Genomic DNA, 24150 nt, shown 5'->3' on the forward strand with positions numbered 1-24150 from the left:
ACTTGGTCAAAAAAGGAAACCAGGTTGGTCTGGCAGGACCTGTTGGAGACAAATCCATGCTGACTTCCTTGGATCACCAAGTTGTCCTCCAGATGTTTGCAGATCGCTCCCTTTAATATCTGCTCCATTATCTTCCCCACAACAGACTCACTGGAAAGGAAAGGAACTCTCTCTCTGCGCTTCCCCTCTGCGTTCCCCTTTGAAGTTCCTTTTCTCGCAGAGCCGACTCACAAGTATTCCCCTTCAAAGAAAAACAAAACAAAACCACCATGCTCAGAGGCCGTCTGTCTAAGAAGCAAGCCCAGGCATGTCCTCGGGGGGGAGAGATAAATCCAGCGGCGTTCGCTTTAAGAAGTAACTCCGCCCCCGAATGCAGGGAGGGGTTCCCTACTGGATGACGTCTACCTCTCCCATTGATAAAAGTGCCGGGATTCCCTCGGTCGTAGGTAGACGGCGCTCGGAAGTTCTGTTGCCGGCACGCCACGTGGCTGGCGGCGGTCTCGGGTCGGCGCCTCTCCCGCCCCGGCGATGGATCCCGCTTGTTTCCTCCCGCCCCACCAGTTCCCCGGGAGCGGGCTGGCCTCGGATTTGTACAGGACCTCTCCCGCATTCGCCTCGACCAAAGCCCCACGGGCGGAGCAGCCTAAAGCGGCTGAACCGACCCGCGTCGTCACCGACCCGCTCACGGGCCGGGCTTACAGCAAAGGCCGTCTCCTGGGCAAGGTATGCGGCGGGCCGTGCGAGGCCACTCAGTGCGGGCCGCTGGCTCCCGGACGACCGGGTCGCGTAGTTCTCCCTGCGGTCGGCCTCGGTGGGCGCTGCTTTCCCTTGAGACGGGGCGCCTCGTCTGTGTTTGTGGCCGAGAACAGAAAAGCGGGGACCTTATTCCGGGGCCGGTGTCGCGAGTGGCCGCGGGGCCACTCGAGGACCACAGCCGCGCCGTGCTCTTCTGGGGGGCTCTAGCCGAGCGGCGCCCCTCGGTCCCCCGTCGTTGGCCAGCTGGCCTGCGCTCGCCCTTCCTCCCGAAGCGGGTCTGTCTGACTGGCAGTGATTCCCCCACCCGCGCGCTTTGTGTGAAATTGGGGGGGGGGCGCTTAAGTTCCGCCGAATCCCTCCCCTCCTCCTTCCCCCAACTTTAAGTCCTGCCTCTCCCCGCTCCAGCTGGAGCGCTTTCAGTCCTTGGCTTCCTTCCCCTCCCCCGGTGAGAGGGGGCTTCTTAAGGCAGCTGGGCGGTCGGGCAGCGGCTGCGGAATGTGGAGGCAGAGGGGCCGGTGAGTGTGCAGCCTTGGCGACGGGCAGCGGTTGTATCGCGGATGTGCCCTTGCAAAACTGTATTGCAGCTCCTGGGCCTTCTCTGCCCCTCCCATTCCCAATCCGGTGTGCCTGGGCTACCTAGTTACATTGGAAAGGGTTTTAAGGGTCGTTTCCTCTTGCCTTTGGTGCCTCTGGCTGACCTGGGTAAGTGATGGTTGCCGCTTGTAGGAGCTGTCAGGTGACCTGAGTTCACCATTATGGATTATGAGCCTGTTGCTTGGTGTTGCAATAAATATTCCCTCTAACTTTTTTCACCCCTTCTACTGGCCGGGGCAGTTTGCCTCCTGAGCAGAGTATAAGTGCTGTAATATTAAAATAGGCAGTTTTAACTGCTGCCAGTAGGGCTTCCTGTGTTAATGAACAGACGTACAGCAGTTCTTGCAAATCATGCTGGGCCTGATGACCCTGATCTAGTAAAGGGTGGACTGCTTAGTGGGTAGATCAGTGCATAGCAAATCCAAGATTCCACGCTCAGTAGCTGGCATTCTAGCTGCCCTGGTCTCAGGCAGCAGGCGTGGAGAAAGGTCTTTCCCCATCAGAGACCCCAGAGAGCTGATGCTAGCCAATGAGATGGCTCTGTATAAAGCAGCTTCATATGATCCAGTGATGCATTGCTTATCACTAAAACAGATTATTCATATAGATATTAAGGTGCCTTGAGTGGGTCCCCCCCAGTTTTGCTTTGTAAATTTAAAATGGTCTGTGGATTTTAGCAAAGTATATTTAAGATTGAAGTCTGTCTAGGCTAGCCTTTTGTAAGCAAAGCAGAAAAGTCTGTCAAGGACTGCTAAATCTAAATTGTTACCATCCTACAATGGTAAGAACAATGATGAGAAAAGTGCATAGTGAATGTCTGCAATTCCTGAATCTTCGCATTTCTAGCTTTTCAAGGGCCTTAGCGGTTACACGGATAGGCCTGGGCCAGAGTGTTCTTCAAGGGAGTCCTACTTGTGTGAAGCTTTCTTGATTCCTTTAGGCCATTCACTCTGCTTGCTTTACTCACATGTCTGTGAAGATAGAATGTGAGTAACCTTCACATGGACTTCTGGAGTGGAGTAGGCTGTAAATGTGAGAAGTACTTATCTAAATGTGGGATTTTGAACAATAGTTCTAGTAAGAAATATGTCATCCAGCAATGCTGTTTGCTTTGAAAGTGTGGTATAAAGCCTCACACAAACTGTACTATTAGACGCTTAAAAAAAATCAGCGTTGTTGCAGTATCTCTTCACAGCAAAACAAATTGGAGCTCTGTCAGGATTGTGGGTTTTCTGCTGTTTATCTTTCTTTGTAATTCTTATGGCTGCATGAGGCAACTTGGACATATGGTGTAGATGTTTGGTCCACAATAAAATACAAAAGCAAAATAACAGCATAGTGTGCAAAAGGTCCTCCAGGCAGCAATATGATCTTCTAGGCAGGATCAGAAAGCTTCTGTCTGCAAATCTTGATAAGAGCATTCTACTGATTCTAGTGGACATCAGGTGTGGCTGGCAGCAGCCTTGTGGGAAATTAAAAATGGGTAACTTCCAGATGAAAAAAAATTGAGCAATGGCTGGTCTTGAAGATGTTTGGGTTTTTTGTTTGTCTGTCATCCCAGTGGCTGTGGGCATAACCGGCTATTAGCTCCATCCTGTGCCTGGTGGCCTCAAAGCATTCAGTCAGGATGCAGACAAAATCCTTATGATGAGGGCCTAAAATATCATTCTCTCTCACACACACACACCCTTTTTTTTTTTTTTTTTACATCTGGTCTGAAGAGTCCTGGATATCTTGAAAGCTTGCATGCTACCTTATGTTTTGGCTGGTTTTCATTAAAGCTATTGCACAATTTCTTTCAACATATGTGAACAGTCTGTGAAATATGGAAGTACTGAAGGGAGGCTGGGTGTGGCTTCAGTGGGTAAAGAAGGTCCTTTGTTACTCTGGCTCTTTCCTATTTTATGCTGGTTGGAGATTGTAACAAATAAATTAATTGAAATTGATTGGCTCTTACCAGTGATAAGCTCCTACATGGCACCATTCCCTGGCAAAACAATCCTGCCCTGCAACAAAGTTACTATTGAATCTGCAAATAAAGCAAAAATACTAGTTTTTATTATTTCAGTGATAAAACAGTGGTGAGAACGATTTTGTATATTGCAAATATGTGCATACTTGTAGGTTGGGTAGTTGTGCTAGTCTTAACAGCAAACTAAGACAAGAGTCCAGTGGCTTCTCCAAGGCTAACATTTATTTCAGCATAAGCTTTCCTGAGGCCAAGGTCACTTCATCATGTGCCTGACCTATGAATCTCAAGTCATCTCTGACTGAAGAGCATCCATGCTGGAATAAATTTTGTGTTAGTCCTTAGAGTGCTGCTGGAGTCTCGCCTTCCTTTTATGGCATGTGGGAGTTTCCCAGAAGCCTTGCTGGCTTTATTGCCTTGGTGTTCTTTGAAGTAAGAAACGGTTTTCTGACTCAAAAGCCCCAGTACCCTCCAGAGCCATCTGTGTAGGCAGACTGGAAGGTGGGGTGGAAGAGACAGGCAACAGTGTGTGTACACAGTAACCTCTCTCCTTTCCATTGGTGAAGCTAGCATTCTTTCACAGGCTGTGCTGCAAAGCTAAGGGAGTGTTTGTTGGCTGCTTTTGCCCCACATCAAACAGGGTAATGTGTCACCTGGACAGGTGACTCATCACATGTGAGGGAGGTCTTGTATCTTTTAAAGAGGGCATGACCTGGTGTTTGGTTACTGTTGAGCTTTTTCTGTTCTTACTAGAGCCTTTTGGGCAACAGCAATACCCAAGCTAGGAATCTTTCACAAAGAAACTGGTCCCTCCTTGTTCTCAGAATGCTGTATAGGTGTGAGGCTCATTTTCAATAGTGCATATGATGCAGCCAAGGACATACTTGCTTCATCACTGGAAAAACCAGTCTCTGGAATAGTCCTTTCAACGCGTGGTTGTCCTGTGAGCAAGGCTTACGCACTTATTGGAGAAAAGGTTATGATGCCAGTGGGTGGGGAGAGGCCGAAAGTAGCAATACCCGCTCCAGAGTACTGAGATTGTATGTGCAAAGTGAAATACTTGAGTGTGTGCATTAAGCCACAGTCATAAGATAAAGATGCTTGCATTTCATCTGGCAGGCAAAAAATATCAGTCCCCGTAAACAGATATTCCAGTGTGATACTATTTGGCGTGATTCAAATTTTTTAAGTTAATTTGCGAAAAGTTATTAAACATTAACAAAACATGCAATGTATACTGCAATCTCCCAGCCTTAACAATACAAGCCATCCTTTTAAGGTAGGAAATAGAAGATAAAAGGAGGGAGAAAAAATTAGATACCATCATTCTGACAAATAATTTTGTAATAATTCAAACATTTCTGAATGCTAATTTGAAGTTAAAATTGTGAGTACATTTGTTTTAATGACTGGCCAAAGTCAAACAAAGAATTCACCCAAGACTCTTGAGTCTATAACTAGCCATAACATCCAACTATAAAGGTATATCATGTGGTATATGGTAGTGAAAGGCTGTCACACAGAAGAGAGCAAAGTCCTTACTCTGTGCTGTTCTGCAGAGCAAGATAATGGGCAGTATCTTACTACTCTGCACATGGTGCATAGTTTTCTTGCAGTTCCATTTGACTCCTGAAAAGATCCCTTCCAGGATCACAGGACCCCTGCAGGGCCGGATTTACGTGAAAAGAGGCCCTAGGCTATTCCACTTATGTGGCCCTTTCATCTCCCATTTTTAAGTTTGTAAATTACATGAGAGATAATAAAATACATCATTACTGTGATATATATCAATATGTTAAATGAAACATGTTGTGATTGGTAATAACCTTTATAAAAAATGTGGAATATAGGCCCCTCTTGATCTTGAGGCCCTAGGCTGAAGCCTAGTTAGCCTATAGGAAAATCCGGCCCGGACCCCTGTGAGACAAAAGGTTGTTGGGGGAGCTGGAGGAAAGAAGCACAAGGGAGTGAAATTGTTCTTCCTTTCTCTGCAACTGTAGATCAAGAGAGGAAATGGGTTACTTCCTCCTGTCCCCTTTCACTCCATCACTGACATACACAGCTGTTCTTTCACATGGCTCCTGCAACCTTAGAATGGATTTTCTGAAGAATGGAACAAGTAGCAGGAATGGAGGGAATTGTCTGAGCCCAGAAGGTTGCATACAGAATGAGCTTAAGTTACAGGTTGGCAGACTGTGGCTAAACATAGGAAGAAACTGCCTAACAATAACAGTCATTCATCAATGGAGGCAGTTACCTGGGCTGGGAGAATCTTTCACTAACTGGAATTTTTCAAGCAAAGACCAGGGAACCTTGGGGTGAGGGGAGTGTGGTAGTTTTAGATTGCTTACGTTGAAGAGAAGGTTGGATGATCACATGTAGGGTTCTATTTGCTGGAAGAGGGGGAGTGAGAGAATTTGGGACTCTGTCAAATCTCATTAAAATGTACTTGCATGCATAATTCTCTTCATCCCAGTATGGGGAAGCTAAAAACGTATGCAGTACTTGGAATATGGATTAGAACCAAAGTCTGAGTTGTATAGCACTGTGGCCTTGGTTGTGCTTAAGACTATACTGATGGATGTCCTCTGGGGGGTGGTTTTTTGGGGGTGAGGTCATACATCCAAACTGTTGGCTCTTAGCACCTGGTTTAGTTCCCATTTTGGTAACTTTTTGCCCCAGGGGATAAAACAATGATCTCATCACATACTTCTTGCACTGGGACCACATTGGTCATGTGGCTGTTACGTGAACTCATTTTACCTAGGGCTTCCTCTGCCATTCTAGCAGATGTAATTATTTGGTTCTCAACTGCTGTTATTAACATTGAATGCTGGAAGGAATCAAGCAATCACAAGGGGTGCATTTGGGGGTGAATTATCTCTTTATGAATAAGACAAACATGTTCTCCAGTGATCTGATGGAACTTTATGAATTGCTTAAGGGGAAGTGTATGCTTGAAACTTCATTGCTTAATGTTTTCAAGCTGGTTTAGTAGAGATTGGTGTGGGTGCTACATGCTTGAATGAAACTGGTTTAAGAGTTTAGCTACTCTGTATTCCAGGACTCAAAAGGATGTGGGTACTCCCCTCCCTGCCCCCAAAAGCCAGCTACTGAGATCTTTCAGATAGGCCATTACTTTATGGAAGAATTATTAGCAGGAAGCTTTTATCTGGTTTTACAACAGTCTTATTTTTGACAGGGAGGATTTGCAAGATGTTATGAAATGAGAGACCTCTCCAGCAGCCAGACCTATGCAGTAAAAGTCATTCCCCACAGTCGAGTGGCTAAGCCTCACCAACGTGAAAAGGTATGTGGAACAGAAGAGCCCTGAGCACAGTAAGGCAGGTTTCTAGCACATACCCAGCCTCAAACAGGACTATTTGCTGACTCAGTACTGCTTCTTCCAGATCATCAATGAAATTGAGCTGCACAGAGACCTGCGTCACAAACACATTGTGAAGTTCTCTCATTATTTTGAAGATTCAGAAAACATCTACATCTTCCTTGAGCATTGCAGCCGAAAAGTGAGTCCCAGATCTCTGCATATGTAGCCTTTGTGTCTTCCATTAGACATGTTTACTTGCCAACTGATAGTCTTGCCTTCCTGTTTGTCGTAGCTTTATAGTGTAGCATGCTTTGGATGATAACAAGTGCTATACATAAGCCTTATATAAGAGTGTGTCACACATGTGCCCTTGTCATGGGAGATATTTGCTGCTGTGTATGGGAGCACTTGCTCTATTCTTGGTTGCCTGTTCTTTTGTTGTGGTTCAAACACTTGTAAACCATAAGCCAACCACAGGCGTTTTAACAGTTCTGTCCATTCCTCGTGTAGGTCAAAGTTGATATAGAATTGTCTGGCAAGGGTTGTTTTGGAATAGTGCTTTGATAAAGGTTCAGTTTTGCTAAAACAATATTTGAATCTATTCCAAGAATTAATTTTACCCTTGGTATGCAGTTAACTCCATTTTAGTTTTTCTTTTGCCATCTCATGGTTGGGTTTTGGTATACTTCGATTGCATTCCTTTAATGTTTAAAAGAATTCCTTATCTCCTTGCAGTGTTCTTATCAACCTTGTATACTTAACTTGGTCTGCAGTGTGCATGTGTTGTAATCTGGACTAGCTTTTTTATTTGGGGATTGGTTAGGTAAAGATATTTTTTAAAAGATCTATTCAGAATTGCTGTGCTTGAAATAAAATGGGGCACAGCTTAAATATCCAGAATGCACATGTAAAAGTAGGCATCTGTTGGTGTAAGTGAGAGGGCATATTCAGAGCCAGGTAAAGTCTCAGGGTTGCTGGGGGGGAGTGACTACTTGGTGGGGCAGAGGTATGGGAAGTAGGGGACACCTTGAGAACACTTGTCCAGTCATGGTTAATTTTGATGTTATTAGGTTGGTACAAATTCTGAAGCACAGGTTGTGGTCTGCTGTCGTGTAACAGGAAGCTGATTGCAGACACTTCTCTGCGTGATCACAAGGACAAGTAGCGATTTGTTCCTATCCCTAAATAAGTCATGACCTTCTCTGGAAGAATCCCCTCCTTTGCTAACCTCTTTTTCTTCCAGTCCTTGGCTCATATCTGGAAATCCCGCCACACTCTTCTGGAGCCAGAGGTTCGATATTACCTCAGACAAATCATTTCTGCCTTGAAGTATCTTCATCTTAAGGGCATTCTGCACAGGGATCTTAAATTAGGTGTGTACACTATGACTCATGTAGATGCGAGAAGTTGGAATCAAGGTCTTCCTAATATCACTTGAATTCATCCAGTACACTAGCATAATTTAACATGCGTTTTTGTAGAGGCATTATTTAGGCTTTCAGTGTGGAATGAATTCAATCTCTTGAATGGTAAGGAGTATGATGTGTGACAGGAGGGGTGTGTGAGGTGGGGAAATGCAAAGGCCAGAACTGCTCAGCCCAGAAGCTTCTTCAGTGGGCATCATCCAATTTCCCTCTCATTCGGGCCTTTGTTGTTGTTTTTTAAATGGGGATTCTGATTGCTGAAACCTACATTAGGTCTCCATGTTCTTTCTGTGTGGAGGGAGGTAGGGTGGTGGTATATGAGAATTATGACCTCTAGAGCTGCAATGTCTTCCTTCTGCTGCAGGTAACTTTTTCATCAGTGAAAATATGGAATTGAAAGTTGGAGATTTTGGTTTGGCTGCCCGACAAGAACCTGCAGACCAGAGGAAAAAGTGAGTGTCTGAAATGCTTTCCTTTCTGTGATTGTGTCTGAACTTACCCTGGAGTAATAGTGAAGAGGCTTCTTCTATAGTGCTTCTATGTTCCGTCACCCCATTCTTGCAGCTGTGTGGGGGCTCACAGTGTAACAGTCACTGTGGGACTTGAAATAGACTCTTTTGCTTCAGCTGGAGCTTGGTGGTCAAAGGAACAATGCAATCACTGTATATGCAGTTGTGTCTAAGGCAGAGGCCTCCTGTTTGAATCGCAAAGGGAAACAATGCCCACCTTATCTTGGGTTATGCTTCACACAGACTGTTAACTCTGACGGCTCCAGTGGATGAGGGAGGGCAAGTGTGCAGGGCAGAAAGGAGTGCTGGAGGGGAAGGGTATATCTAAGCTAATGAGGAGCAGTGCTGACAGTCCATTTTGGTTGATTAGATGCAAGGTGGTGGGTGAGCCAGCTGGGACAGTGGTTCAGGTGATCATATGTCTAACCAGGAAGCTGCAGCTGAGGCTGCTGGCAGATCAGCTTGTTGGAACAAGACCCACTGATTGTGTTTTGGGGCACTGGGCTGTTGTGAAAGGAATAGAGATAAACTGATCAGAATCCCAGCTGCAGACTGTGTTGTCAATTGAGGGTCAGTTTTGTGGTTTTCATGAGGTCTTGATAAGCCTTTGTTTACAGACCTACAGGATGCATCACAGTTTATTTTGAAAGGGAAAGTCAGTCTTAAGGAGATGATCTTGAAGCCATGAAAATAATTTAAAAAAAAAAATTATCAGTATCCCTTATGGCTTCTTTGAATGCTCTAACTTTTTTGCAGGCACTTGATCTTTGCAATAGTACAATAAATGGCTAATATAATTTGAGGGACATTATAATTATGAACCATTTGTGCTCGTTGATTTTGTTGAGCATTAGTGATGCTTCTTGTGTTGTAGTGGGATGGGAGTGAATTAGAGACATTCAGGAGTCCCAGCAGCAATTATGCTACTATTGACCATGCTCTTCTTTTCCAGAACTATCTGTGGTACTCCCAACTATCTTGCTCCAGAAGTGCTACTCCGACAAGGACATGGGCCAGAGTCAGATGTATGGTCTCTGGGCTGTGTCATGTAAGTCTAAAGTTTTAATATTATGAGGTGGCTGTGCATCTCTGGTAAATCAGATCTCCAAGAACTGGTTATTCCTTCACTATACCTTGTGGCTAAACTTGGAGCAAACTTAATGTAGATGTTATTAAATGCCAAGGATGACATGGAGACAAAGGCATATTGGGGGCACTTGTGTGGTGTGCTGCTTGCAACCTGTCTCCATGTTTTGTAGCAGACAAAACTTCTAAAATGCATATTAGGGGCTTCTCTAGAATGTATGATGCAAAGAGAGCCTTTTCCTTTTCACTACACTGATGACAAAAGCACACTTTCAATTGATGAAAAGAGCACAACCCACCAAGGTAGTGTGAAGTTCCAGGTCCCTCCAATAGAGCTGGTGATGCTGCAAAGCTTTAAAGTTGATTGGCTCATTCCTTGCCAGTTCTGTCTGTGATTTGGGAGGCTGAGTGGCCCCTCCTTAGATGCTCCCACCATAGCTGGGCTGCAGCCAGGAGATCTTAAGCTGTTGTTCTGAGTTAATGTTGCTGAGTCCAAGTGTCATTCTGGCCTATTTGGAGCTGAAAACACCTTAGTGTCACTTGTCTGTTTTTGCTGAAGTGTAGCTACAATGGAAAAAGTGGTTTCCCTGTGGTACACAGTTGGCTATTCAGCTTAGGTGTTTGCTTTCCGGAGTACGTCTTTGAAGGCATTTTCAGCTTTCAGAACTTTGCCCCACTTAGCCACAACTTCCTGTTTAAACTTTCCATTTACTGCTGTGTTATGAAAACGTATCTCCATTGAGGGGGGAGGAGGCAGTGAAGTCTGAGTGAGCAGCTGATGATGCAGAGGGAAGATCTTAACCCTGCCTCTTGACCACATTTGAGTGCAGGGCACCACCTGTACAAATCTTAACTTAAAAGGCTTTTGCCTCTAATCCCACAGGGAGTGCCTATCTCCTGCCATCCGGATGTGCCTCCGGTCCACCAGTACCTGGAGCAGTAGCAGTGCTTCATGAGTTTTATTACAGGGAATGCTTAAAGTTGGGTGTTTCCTCATGTCAACTTCCTCTGGAGTTGTTGCTGAGTCATGTGCAGATAATATGCTATTAATGTCCTTGGCATTCTGCCATTCACCATCACCTTCTCTTTGCATCTTCTCAGGTACACTTTGCTATGTGGAACCCCCCCTTTTGAGACATCTGATCTCAAGGAGACCTACAAATGCATCAAGCACGTGACCTACACACTTCCAGTATTCCTTTCCATTCCAGCCAAGAACCTGCTTATGGGCATCTTGAAGCGCAACCCACCAGAACGTTTAACATTGGAGGAAATCTTGGATCATGAGTTCTTCACCAAAGTGAGCAGAGATCTTCTTGAGTGCATTACTTAACTCTTAATAGGACTGCTGCCAGAAAAGAAAACTAGTGTGGTATAAAAACCACAGTGTGCTATACTCCTACAGGCCGAATCATAGGATGAAACCTCTCATTTGTCCCCACCATTATAAGGATGGCAAGTGTTCCTCTAAATAAGGGTGTTAGCTTTTGGAATCATGCCTAGATTGCAATTTAGGTAATTACATCCTGCTTCTAATTGGCTCTTACAGTTCTCAGATGTCATTACTTTTTGCTCTTGCCTTTGTTGCTGGGCAGCCTGATTTACATCCTTGTCAAGGGTACATTTCATCACAATGGCTCTTGAGGACTACTCCTAAAATGGGGGAAATTGATCACATCTAGCCAATGAGCCACAGGCTGTACACTTGTACACAAATGACGCAGATTGCTGCCACCTCTTTCTGCCTATTGGGATCTCATTCAGCTTGGCTAATAGTGCTGACTTTTCTAGGGGTACACGCCGGATAAACTCCCGCCCAGCAGCTGTGTGATGGTGCCAGAGCTGAACCCCCCCAACCCTGCCAAGAGCCTGTTTGTAAAGGTCACAAAGACTCTCTTTGGAAAAAGGAAATCCAAAGGTAAGTTTAGTGTGGCAGCTGACTTGCTTTCCAAAGAACTAACCTGTCATTCCTGTTTGGCTGGGCTGGAAACTCATAAGATGGACAGTGTACTGAATGCTGTAGCTTCTTTGCCAACTGAGGTCCAAAATGTGGGGAAAGTGTTGCAACCAATTCCTAAACTATCTTTCTACTTTAAGTAGGCCTAGCAGGTGAAATCAGTGCTTTGCCTATTGCTTGCAAAGGTGTGCTTAAAGAGACAAAAGTCAGGTGCTTGTTCCACACATACTCTAATATTTAGCCTGTTGTGGCTCTTTCCCCTTGAGATACCTGATGTACTTGTCTTCAGGGAATATCTATAGGCCTGTCTCAACTAGTAATCTGAGCTGAATTATTAACCCTTCCTTTCCTTTTCTAGTTAAGAAGTCTCCTTCAGAAGACAGAGATGAGATTTCGAAGTTGGTAACAGGCCTTGTGAAGACCTCTATCTGTAGACAGATAAGTCACAAGACTGTGGAAGGGAATGAGGTAAGCTTAACTGCTGGAACTTTGATTCAGATGGGTAACCATCTTGGTCTGAAGCAGGAACTTTGATAGCCATTTGGCATTTTGCGGGAGAGAGGAAAGAGTTCAGGTAGCTCCTGAACCTTCTGGGAGGTAAAAGGTAAGTTAACAATGAACTCAACTGACTTTCTCTTTGCAGGTCACCCCTTTGAGTGGCCCGAGTTCTAGCTCCAGTCCAGCAGTGACCGTAGCAGAGGAAGGCTCACGGAAATCCATCTCCAGGTCCATTCGTGGGACAATGGCTAGTACCTCTGAAGGTGAAAAGAGTTCCTTGGTCTGGTGGAATTGCCAGTGGCTAGAACCTGCTCCAGTGTAGTGGAACAGTTGCTGGGTAGACTCTATTCTTCCAAGTTCTCTGAGGTATTGGAGTTCGAGCAAACTGCTTCTTGGCATGGAGGCTTTCATTTAGCTGCAGTACCTAAGTAGAACCGTCATGTTCATTGGCAGGTTAACTGACTACCATAAGCTAGGGACAAATGGAGAGAATTATTGCTTTTACCGCTCCTTAGCAAGTTTCTGGAAGCATTTCTCCTATCACTACTGCCAACAGAATGCTGGCCTTGGTGGACCTTGGATTATATCCCAGAATGCTTATGTTCAGAGCACAGCTGAAAGTGATGCAATTGCTCAGCATGGCAGTTTCCTTGAAGCCCAGTTCTAGTTCTTAAGTGAGGTCCTCCTTTGGTGGAAATTAATTTCTCTATCATTCCTATCTACTTCTGAGCTCTATACATACGCTATGATCATGCATTCATGGGAATGCCTTGTTAAGCTGTTCATGCCTCAATTATTTATCTTCTCCCCTTTTAGTGTTTGAAGATTGTGTCACAGCATCAGCTGTCATTGAGTCTGCCATCGGGCTCTTGAAGGACTGTCTGGCCATCATGCCTCCAGGTAAAATTAAGCTTCAGGCTGTTTAAACATGTAGGGATACTTGTCCTTTGTTTAAGACAGATGGGAATAAATGGAAGAACTGCTGTCTTGGAAGTGAATAGTGGTGTATGGGCATGTGACCAAAAGACAACATAACATAAAGCTACAAATGACTGTCTTTTGAGGCCTTTAGTCAGCCTCCTTGGGACCTGACATTACGGAGATATAGGAATGAGAAGAGCATAGGACTGGGCAGGAAAGACACTGAGCCCCTCATTTCATCACAGGACTAACAAAAGTAGTCCTCTGAAAGTTTTGAAAGAAGCAGAATCTGCCCTTCCCAATCTGCTGCATATAAAAAGGCTATATTTTTCACAGGGCATTTCAGGTAGCTGCCTGGTGGGGCAATAATGCTGCAGTACGGCAGAGAAGATCCTAGAATGGGAGCAGCCATGTCCTTTGCTAGCCCTGTCATGTGATTCTGCATAGACCTTGGGATTAAGTGTAGCATGGTTGTGGGTTTCACGCTGATAAGCAGTGCCTTAGTTAAGTTGCATCTTTGTTCCTTGCCCAGCTGAGAGGAATCCTGCTTCCTTGGCTTGCCATGAGCACTTTGTTTGGGTAAGCAAATGGGTGGACTATTCCAACAAATACGGCTTCGGCTACCAGCTATCCAACCGCAGCATCGGTGTCCTTTTCAATGATGGAACTCACATGTCCCTCTCTGCCAGCTGGAAGTGAGTAGAAGGAACATTTGTCTAGAGCAGTGGTCCGCAACCTTTTTTTAGGCTGCGGACTGGTGTGGGGGGGAGGGCGATCTGGTTGGCTGCGCATATGCGGCAGGTTCGAGCATGCGCATTTGTGACATGCGTGGCCGCAAAGGCGCATGCACAGCAATTTCACGCATTAGTGGCAGGTCCACGCATGCGCGTTTGCGCCATATGCGGCTGCGTGAAATTGCCACGAATACACATTTGCGGCAATGCATGGCGCAAACGCGCATGTGTGGACCTGCCATGCATGCACATTTGCGCCGGCGGCCGTGCTTCCCTCTCTCCCCCTCCCGCAAAAAGAAGCTTGCTGAGCCGCAAGCTAATCAGCCGCTTTGCTTGCAGCCTGGGAAGCCACATAGAAATGGAAGCAGATCTTAGAGGAGATGGGGGCTGGGGAGGGGCTAGCAGAGGCTTCTGTATTGTATCCCTGGAATCTCCCCATCCTGAGCAGATTATCTCAGGCTTATAAAGAACAACCAGCTTGTATGGGAAGGATACTTTTCACCCTGATGTCTAATGTAAAAAAAATTCAGAGCTGTATTATGAGCTCTTCTGCAGAACACCAGCAGGTCAACTCCCACAAGCTTAAGCCCCAGTGTTCAAGGGGGCCTCTTGCTCTTCCCTTGCCCAGCTGTAAGAAGGCAGTTTCTCCTTGTGCTGAAAAAAATAGGTGTATCCCTTTGATAACTTCCTATTGCACCTGAATCCAGTTCTTCAATGAACTTTGAGGCAGTGTGTGTGGCTCTCCCCTCTTTTGTATTTGCAGACTTACGGAGCGGGCTAGGTTGAGAACAATGGCATATAGATCACTGGGTGGTCCTCGAGTCAGAATGGAGATCTGTACCTCATCTCCATCTCCCCCCCCCCCCCAGTCCAGCACTGACTGCTCCAGTACTGTGGCTATTTGAGATGGCTGCAAGCAGCTTGCCTGTCATAGTTAATCTCCTCCTTTTGTCCTACAGAAAAGTACATTATAATCTGACCAACAGTAAGCATTTTTCCTTCCTGGCTACTGCAGTCCCTGAGCAGCTGCAGGGACAGATGAGTGTCCTGCAGTACTTTGCCTCCTACATGGAGCAACATCTCATGAAGGTAAGCAGCTGCCTGGCTTGATGTGTTCAATCTCCTTGGCCAATCTGAATGCTTATAGATGATCTAGCTTGCATTTCACCTCCTTTCTAGATTTTTAATTGTTCTCTCAGCATTTGGGCTCTTTGCCTTTCTCAGGCAGCTTCTACTTGGCAGCACTCCAACTGGAAAGTGTGCATTGGTTGGGGCCCCTGTACTGCTTCAACTGCCTTTCTAGTCATGCCCACATGACTGTGGCTTCTTAGCACGTGTGTTAAGGAAGCTTGATCTGCAGTTACACAGGACAAAGAAAAAACTTCCTGTGGCCATGCTGAGCTGGGTCCTTCCTGTGAATCTGGCCTGTATTACTCACCTGAACTACTGTATCCAGTGTAATCAAGGCTGTTACTTAACTCAGACTGTATGGATTGCCTTGAGTCATTAAAAGTGCTGGGGAGGGAGGGAGGCTTGGGAGCATTGTGGGAAAGGATTCCTGGGACTGGGCCTCTCTTGCACTGATGGAATAGCTGCCAGGGGCTGACTTTTCTTCCATCTCTTCCAAGGGAGGAGACTTGCCAAGCATAGACGAAGCCGGGCAGTTGCCACTGCTGCTCCTACAATGGGTGAAGACTGATCAGGCCTTGCTGATGCTCTTCAGCAGTGGAACCTTCCAGGTAAATGATAGCATTGAGTTGTGAGTGGCTTTGAGGGGGAGGTCATGCAAAACCCAGCTTTGTTCTCAATAGGGAATACAGATTACACCAGTGAAACCTCCTTGCTTTAGAAATTGTCTTCCAATTTTTGACTCCCTAGTGCTTCCAAGGAACTAAATGTCTATTTTTGCAGAAGAAAATCTACAACTTATTTCTCACAGCAGTTTTGTGAGGATAACTGGTCCAAAATCATCCAATGAGCTGCACGACTGGCTAGGCATTTGAACCCAGGGCACCCTGGTTCTCTTAACCACTGTGAAACAGTGCCTTTGTATAACTTTGTGGCCTCTGGTATCTTAAACCGCACCATTGTAATGCACATTTAAAATGCTTAAGCATATAGGATTCTCATAAACTACTTCACATAAAGTTTGATTTCCCTACGTAATCCTACTTTGGTTCGCAGCTTTCCCCTCTCCCTTGTACTTAAAAGGGAAAGGAATGCAGTTCTGGTGTATGTTAGTGGATGAAGCAGGTACTAGGCATGTATGGTTAGTATGCTCCATCCTTCCAGGAAGCAGGCACTCATGGCCAGTATGCTCCATCTTACCAGGTGAACTTCTACAATGATCATACCAAGGTGATCTTCAGCAAACCTGACCACTCTTGCCTTCTCACCTACATAAACCGTGACAGGAATTCCTATACCTACAAGCTCAGCAGTATTGCAGAACTTGGCTGCTCACCAGAGCTTCAACAGCGGCTCAAGTACATCCTCAAACTGCTACTTGAGCGTGCAGATGCCTGAAGCTGAAGGACAGGACCCTTTGTCTCCTTGTTGTTTGTCCTTCCAAGAACAGTGTTAACGTCACAGGAGGCACATCTGCAGAGACCACCAGAATCCTCCTATAGTGGATGCCTGATCTTCAGGGAAGACAAGGCTTCGAACAAAAGGTGTACCTCTGACTACCTTATCTCTGGACCCATCAACATCTGGATGCTTACCTCCAAATTGACTTTTTAATTTAGGTGTTTGCACTTGGTTTGACATAACTGCTCCAGTCCACAAAAGGGGCAGGGATGTAAGTTAAATGTCTTAAGTTTGCTCCTGTGTGACTGCACAGTTGGTTATGCACAGTGGAGAAGATGATGGCTTAGGTTTTGGGAGACCTATTGCTCTGTCAACAGTATGGAAAAAATTGAAGGTAGGTTGAGGAAGGAGAACAAATGTCCTATGATAAGTCAGTTGCTGGACTGTTTGTCCCACACTTACATTCCAGATACTGACTTTGCATCCTGGCACCTGATGGGTTCATGGAGTGCAAGTTCACAGGTGCTGCTGACTGAGTGCAGAATTAAGGTGGCTTCCATTGATGAGCCGGTTCAGGCATTTGTAACACTACTACCACTGTCTGCCCATGGACTCTGTTGTGCTGCTTGGAGTGACATCACTTGCCAGTAATTGCTTGGCTCTGATTCATGGACCAACTAAAGCTGTGAATGGAGAGTGTCTGGACCAGTAGGGGAAGGAAAGATACATGGACATCCCAGCTGCACTGCCACACGTGGCCTTCTGCAGAGTTAGAAGGGTACCAGGAAAAGGGCTTCTTTGCTTGGCCTGTGACTGTTGCAGCTAAGATGCTGGGGTGGAGGGGAAACCATATGTGGCTGCTATGCCAGATGGCTGTTTTCTGGAATTGGCAGCCTTGAGTTACTGCCACTCTTAATTTGGGAGGAAGAATTTGGGGGATGAGAGCTGAATCCTCAGCCTTAAATTGGAGCCGGTTCAGGATTCCAGTGCTGCTGTTCAGCACTTGGTGCTCTGAAGATGTTTGCATAACAAACTCCTACACTAATTAGGCAAATAAGATTTTTCGTATGTTTGTTTGTTTGCTGAGAATGTGAATTAATCTATTTTTGCCTCCCTTCCTCAGCTGCTTTCTCAGACTGAAGATGCAGCAGAGGGATTTTGTGTATTACTGTGGTACAGACTTGAACAGCTTAAACAAAAGCTGCCTGTTTGGTATTTGAACTTGACAGACTGTTGTCCAGTTGCGGAGCTCAAGTGGTGTAAACTTCCACTGAGGCCTATTTATGTATTTATATGAATTATTTATTTCGTGCCTGTGTTCTGTCAATCATGCAGTGCCATGTGTCCAAACTAACTCCAGCAGTTTGATTACAATAAATTCCTTTTTAATAAAAGCAAATATAAATCAGTGCTGATTTAACTTGAAGATGGTCCTGGTTGCAGCGAAAAGCAGTCAGGTTAGGAACAGACAGATCTTCTTCCCATTTTCTAAGAAGCTGTGTTATTTCATTGGACTGAGGTACTGCATCACATCTGTCAGGAGTCATGTTCCTCACCCTGCAGCATTTGCCATCTTAGCGTGGTTAGCAGGGAACACCTGAAGTGTGCAGAGGGAGTGGAGGCTGGTCATTGCTCACAGACACACATCCAGATCTCTTCATGCCTCTCCTCAGAATAAGCATTTATACAGCTACTACCAGGTACACTGTCTAAAGTATGCAGGGACCCTTATAAGCAGCTTAATAGCAAAGGGCAAGAAGAAGAGTTGGTTCTTATATGCCACTTTTCTCTATCAGAAGGAGTCTCAAAGCAGCTTACAATCGCCCTCCCTTTCCTTTCCCCACAACAGATACCCCGTGAGGCAAGTGCAGTCCAAGGTCATCCAGCTGGCTGCATGTGGGGGAAGAGTGGGGAATCAAACTGACTTGCCAGATTAGAAGTCCGCACTCCTAACCACTACACCGAGCAAGGACCAGAGAGGAACTCTGTCGCTATACAAATACCTAGTTGGGTGAGCTTAGAGATAGAATTCTATAAATGGCATGTTTTATGGTGCAGAGATAAGAAATCTATGAGGGGGTAGTACACCATGGGTGCAATGGATATGGACTCTGACATGAAGCTGTATAGCAGGGGCATTCCCAATCTCATGCATGCTTCTGGAATGTTGAGAATAGGTGCAGGAAATGGCTCCCAAAGAGGCAGAATCCTTCACACAGCATTGGGAGGTTCCCAGCCAAGCATCCTGCTATCATGAAGGCAGCTGTTCACAAGGGAGTATTATCTGTTGGCAGAAAGTGAAGCTTTCTGGACACTTCATATCTATTTGAGCAGAAATGAGAAGCAGGCTGGAATGAGCTGTTTGCTTTGGAAAAAAGGGGGAGGGCAGGAATCACTTCTGTGGACAGAGTGGTAGACAACATGTTGCGTAGACCAGTGGTCCCCAGACATTTTATCACTGGGGACCGGTCAACGCTTGACAATTTTACTGAGGCCTGGGGGGGTAGTCTTTTGCCGAGGGACGTCACGGCCACCGCCTGAGCCCCTGCTCTACTTGCTTTCCTGCTGGTGCCCCTGACTTCCCACCTCCCACTGGGGGGTGCTGTCAGCAGCAGCTGTGTAGTGCCATGCCAAGGGGGAGCCCCAGCCATGGTGGCTGCTGGAGAGCACCAAAGGTGAGCCAACGGCAGAGTAGCATTGCAGCCCCTGCAGCAGCAGCCGGGGAGGAGGACGAGGAGGAGCCATGGCCTGGTACTGACTGATCTACGGACCAGTACTGGTCCCTGGACCGGGGGTTGGGGACCTCTGGCGTACAGTATCAAAACAGCTACATGCTGGGGTGATGCTTGTTTCTGAAAGCTGAGATGTATTATATTAGGAATCATAGAGGCGGAAGGGGCCATACAGGCTATCTAGCCCGACCCCCTACTCAACGCAGAATCCGCCTAAAGCACCCATGGTAAGTATCTGCCCAACTGCTGTGTCCCAGTGGTATCTCTAGCTTGATCTGGAATCAGTCTAATGCTTGAAGTTTCACTACAAAGAAGTAGCCAGTTTGCACACTGGGAAGACAGCAGCATTCAAAACTCTCATTTTTGTTTTTGAAATCTTGAGGGAAGAGTGAAACAAATGTATCTTCCAGAAAGGCCTCAAATGGGTGCTGATGTTTTCATCAACAAACTGCCCTGATGGTGAGGGAGATTTGTGTGCACCTCAAAAGGGTTGTTCCGCCAACAAAGTAACTCCAATAACTAGAACCATCTAAATATTGTTGCGTTGGGGCTGTCCTATGTCTACTCTAAGAAGCCATTTTGCATTATGCATTCTTTCTTGAAAGAGACTATGGTGTTGATTTTGCAGGCCATAATATATCTTTTGTAGCAGCAGTCCCCTGAAGTTTGTAAAAGTACAGCATAGCTGTGGGATGGTGCTAATTTGACTGCGCAAACAGAGGGATAGAATGCCGTTCCCCTGTCAAAATTACTTTATGGCTGCTTTTGCTGGGTGAAGGGATAATACTTTTATAAGGCAAATATCTTATGCAGAAGTAAAATGTTGCTGGGAGTGGTTCGTTATCTCTTTTACGGTCCCTGCCCTATCCTTAAACAATAAGGACAACCAGCCCCAGACCGCCCACAATAACTTATCTCACATATATGGGGAGCTTTAGTTGGAGCTCCCAGTAAATTGCACACATACAAGGTGTTGTCTCTGTGGGTGGCCGGTGATGCAACCTAATTCAGAAGTGCTTTGTATATATGTGATGCAACACCTGGAGCAGCTGTGTGTATACAATTAAATACAGTGGGTTCTGCAATTAGTGCTAAGGATGTGCATTAGTCTCCCAGTGAACATGGAACCATCTGTTTAATTGAGCCAGCATGGGAGGGGCAGCCTTTTCTAGCTCTTCCCACCCGCCCCCCTCCACTCATTGCATTGTAGGTGGCAATCAGGACCACTCTGATGCTTCAGATGCAGACCACTGGGAAACAGTTCTTGGGGTATGTGATGTTCAAGCTCTCTGAGTACTGCATTTCCTAACGGTATCTGAGATGGGGGTGGGGGTAAAAAGGTGGAGAGATTCTTTTTCCACTTGCTGGTCCAGTAATAAAAGCATAAACATATATGTTAGAAACAATGGATTTGAAGCAAAAAAGTACATTCATTGTTGCATAGCCCACATTCCTAAGACTCTTAGATCTGCCTAAAAAACCTATAATGTTAATCTAGCCTTGTGTTTTAGAAAAAGCCATACGGGTAGTACTGATTCTCAAGGCTATTGGCTTGTCCCTTATTTAAATAAGTTTGGAACTTCAAAGAATAGAGGTCCTGATACTGCTGAAGTATGCAGTCTTGGCCCCAGAGGCTGATGATGAGCCCTCCTGTGCTGGGCTCTTTGTCCTGGCTAGGGGATGCAATAGCAGCACATGTCTAAATTCTGTTATGCGAGTCAAGCAGAGATGGATCAACCACATGTTCTGAATTTAAAGGCATGTGTGTCTTTGGAGGGCCGTGGTATGGGTAAACATAAGGCAGAGTGGTGATGCATGCATATTTCTATAACCTTTGTAATAAGTTCCTACCATTTCTCAACATTTTCCATGGAAAGTGCCTAATCTTCAATGGAAGAATCAGGATTCAAGCTTGCATGGCCTGAAACAGCCCTGTTCTTTAAGGATGAGTGTCTGTGGATGGGCTGCGATTGTTTACTGGAACTAGAAAGACAGCTTAGAGTGTTGCTTAGAGAACATCTAATTCACCTCTCTTTTAAAAGCAGGCATGGTCTCAGAGAGGGAAAGTTTAAATGGATAAATTTAGATGAGGGGGAAAGCTAATGACTAAGACCAACAGCCCCTGTAAGAAATCACGCACACATTGCAGCTTCACCACTGGGTAGGAAGCAGATGGTGCCTTTTATAGAGTTAAATGCTACTGGTGAAATATGCTGTTTGGTGTAAGTAGGTTTCAAAGCTGCATGAAGTTAAGCTGGTCCAATTATATTTTCTTTATGTATGCTTGTCTTTGCTAGTCAGGGAGGTGGATGTGGGTTGTTCTGAAATCAGCTCTGCTTTGGCAGATCTCCTAATTTTAATAGGAAATCTTTGTTCATGCTTCGTGAAAGGTCACATCTATTTAGCGACTTGTGAAAGCCTAGAAGCAGTAATAGCCCTGTGTATTGCTGCATTTTTGTTGGCTGCTTGTGGAAAAGGAGCTGGGGCTTTGGCAACTACAGTTCTACAATGATGTATGTTTTAGACATCTCACATTCCTGGTGTGACCTCAGACCAGATGTCCTCTTTTCCCTGAGCTGATCTAAAATTGCCCTACTTTGGGAATAAACAGTTCCTGGTGCTTTGAAGCATTTCCTCTTATCTTCACTGCCTTTTCTCACATAAGCCAAGCTACGATGGGCAGTTCCTTATGATTGCACAGGGTGAGTGTGCATTTCTGCTGCAGGAATCTCCCAATGGCCAGACTGCAATGGGAACCATCCCCTTTGGGAAAGTTTACAGTAATGCTTACAGTATCACTTGGTGTTTGATTCCTTCTCCCCTATAGCCAACCACTGTGAAATTGCTGGTATTTTCTGCTACCTCCTTGACTGCACCTGCCCTCCATTCTTTTGTTTTACTGCTATTGTTGGTTTATACACAAAGGAGCTCTCTCTGGGTTAGGGTCTTCATGGAGACAGGGCCACCTGCTCTGCCTGCTGCCTGACAGGGCTGTCAGCAGGGGCTTAGTGAAGCACGATCTGTGTCCATGCAGAAACCAGGCAGCTGTTGAGGAGAGGGTGTCTTTATACAGGGTTGCCACCTGGTTAATGATGAATTGTATTGAGGGATCTTTTAAAGGGCAGACACAGTTTTCTGTAAAAGGCAAAATTTGCATGCATTTAAATGAATTATCAAATGAATAGTGCCACATTACTTCTATTACATTGCAAGATTTTTAAGGCTAGTCAAGGCTGCAGTTTTTGTTTGCTGTATATTCACTGCCAAGTGCTTCCTAGGTGAAGATAGTAATTTGGGAATATTTTTATAGGCCCTTTTTTGGATGTAGATTGGGCTATGGTTCAATTGAAACTTTGTTAAACTTTCCTGTCACAATTAATTCAGTAAACGAACTGGAGACCTGTTGGCTGTCTTTGGCAGCGAGGTTTGATGGCTTCAGACGGCTCTCTTCTTCCGAAGTGGACAAGTTGCTGGGGTCGGTCAGGGCGACCACCTGCCCCCTTGATCCCTGTCCCTCTTGGCTTCTCAAGGGGAGCGGAGAGGGGATAGGAGGCCAACTCAGGGATATTATCACCCTTTCCCTGAGTTCCGGGGAATTCCCCGAGCGGCTGAAGGAGGCGGTGGTTCACCCTCTCCTGAAAAAAACAACGCTGGACCCGCAGGACCCTGCCAACTACCGCCCAGTGTCGCACCTAGCGTTCCTGGGCAAAGTGGTGGAAAGGGCTGCGGCGGACCAGCTCCTGGCTTTCTTGGATGAAACTTTGGCACTCGATCCATATCAGTCTGGCTTCCGCCCTGGCCACGGGGTGGAGACGGTGTTGGTCGCCCTGCTGGATGATCTCCGTCGCCAGCTGGATAGAGGCAGGTCAGCCGTGCTGGTCCTTCTGGATCTGTCGGCTGCTTTCGACATTGTGAACCATGAGATATTGGTCCACCACCTCGCCAGTACGGGGATACGGGGTACAGCCTTGCGCTGGATATGCTCCTTCCTCCAGAACCGGACCCAGAGGGTTGCAGTGGGGGATGAGCTCTCGCGCCCTTATGACTCCCTTGTGGGGTCCCACAGGGCGCGGTTCTCTCCCCCACACTATTTAACATCTTCATGCGCCCTCTGGCCCAGCTGGTACGGAGTTTTGGGTTGGGCTGCCATCAGTACGCTGACGACACCCAGCTCTATCTCCTCATGGACGGCCACACAGACTCCCCCCCCCCCCGGAACCATTCGCCAGATGTTTGGAAGCAGTGACAGAATGGTTTGAGCAGAGTCGCCTGAAACTCAACCCCTCCAAGATGGAGGTCCTGTGGCTGGGAAGTAGGGGGCGGGAACAGGAAGCGCATTTACCCACCCTGGCAGGGGCGCATCTTACCATCGCGTGCCAGGCCAGAAACTTGGGTGTGACCATTGATGCCTCCCTGACTATGGAGGCGCAGGTCAGTAAAGTAACCGGCCAGGCATTTTTCCATCTTCACCAAGCTCGGCTACTAGCGCCCTACCTGTCCCCCGAACACCTGGCCACTGTGATCCATGCAACGGTCACCTCCAGATTAGATTTCTGTAACTTGCTCTATGCGGGCCTACCCTTGTCTCTGATCTGGAAAATCCAGCTAGTACAAAATGCAGCTGCTAGGGTCCTCACCGGCACACCTTGGAGGGCCCACATCCAGCCTGTGCTGAGGCAGCTGCACTGGTTACCAATTGCTGCCCGGATCCGGTTCAAGGTTCTGGTTCTAACCTTTAAGGCTTTACGCGGGCTGGGACCCACATACCTGAGGGACCGCCTAGTGCCCTATGCCCCCCTCAGGGCTCTGCGCTCTGTGAGTGAGAATCTTCTGGTCGTTCCCGGCCCTAGGGAAGCACGCCTAGCCTCGACCAGGGCCAGGGCCTTTTCGGTCCTGGCCCCCACCTGGTTGAATGATCTCCCGGGTGAGCTGCGGGCCCTGCGGGACCCTTCAACGTTCCGCAGGGCCTGCAAGATGGAGCTCTTCCGCCAGGTCTATGGTTGAGGCTGGGGCTGCTGGGGTACATCGACTGCTCTCCCCCAGGTTTCTTGACCTCCTTCTCCTCCACCCCCTCTTTTTTAAGAATGGGGGTAGGAAGGGGATCTTATTGTTG

General features: G+C 46.4%; 1 protein-coding gene across 1 annotated transcript; it reads left to right on the forward strand.

Annotated features, from left to right (window-relative positions):
- The first annotated feature begins 431 nt into the window (after positions 1 to 431).
- PLK3 (polo like kinase 3) lies at positions 432 to 17713 on the forward strand. The gene is made up of 15 exons (XM_077333929.1): positions 432 to 723; positions 6522 to 6629; positions 6730 to 6846; positions 7891 to 8020; positions 8436 to 8523; positions 9533 to 9628; positions 10768 to 10966; positions 11458 to 11584; positions 11982 to 12091; positions 12267 to 12384; positions 12938 to 13021; positions 13575 to 13737; positions 14736 to 14865; positions 15405 to 15515; positions 16108 to 17713. Exons 1-15 carry the CDS (start codon positions 529 to 531, stop codon positions 16300 to 16302), a joined length of 1971 nt encoding a protein of 656 aa, XP_077190044.1. The 5' UTR covers positions 432 to 528; the 3' UTR covers positions 16303 to 17713.
- Positions 17714 to 24150: the final 6437 nt, after the last annotated feature.

Source organism: Paroedura picta, chromosome 4 (genome assembly GCF_049243985.1).
Source record: "Paroedura picta isolate Pp20150507F chromosome 4, Ppicta_v3.0, whole genome shotgun sequence".
NCBI classification, from domain to species: Eukaryota; Metazoa; Chordata; class Lepidosauria; order Squamata; family Gekkonidae; genus Paroedura; species Paroedura picta.

Bases quoted from the DNA above. Each gene is read 5' to 3' on its own strand.
- PLK3 (XM_077333929.1), top strand. From the start codon at position 529: ATGGATCCCGCTTGTTTCCTCCCGCCCCACCAGTTCCCCGGGAGCGGG. The intron at 13,738-14,735 runs GTGAGTAGAAGG...TTTGTCCTACAG, and splicing joins TCCCTCTCTGCCAGCTGGAA to AAAAGTACATTATAATCTGA. The intron at 15,516-16,107 runs GTAAATGATAGC...CCATCTTACCAG, and splicing joins TCAGCAGTGGAACCTTCCAG to GTGAACTTCTACAATGATCA.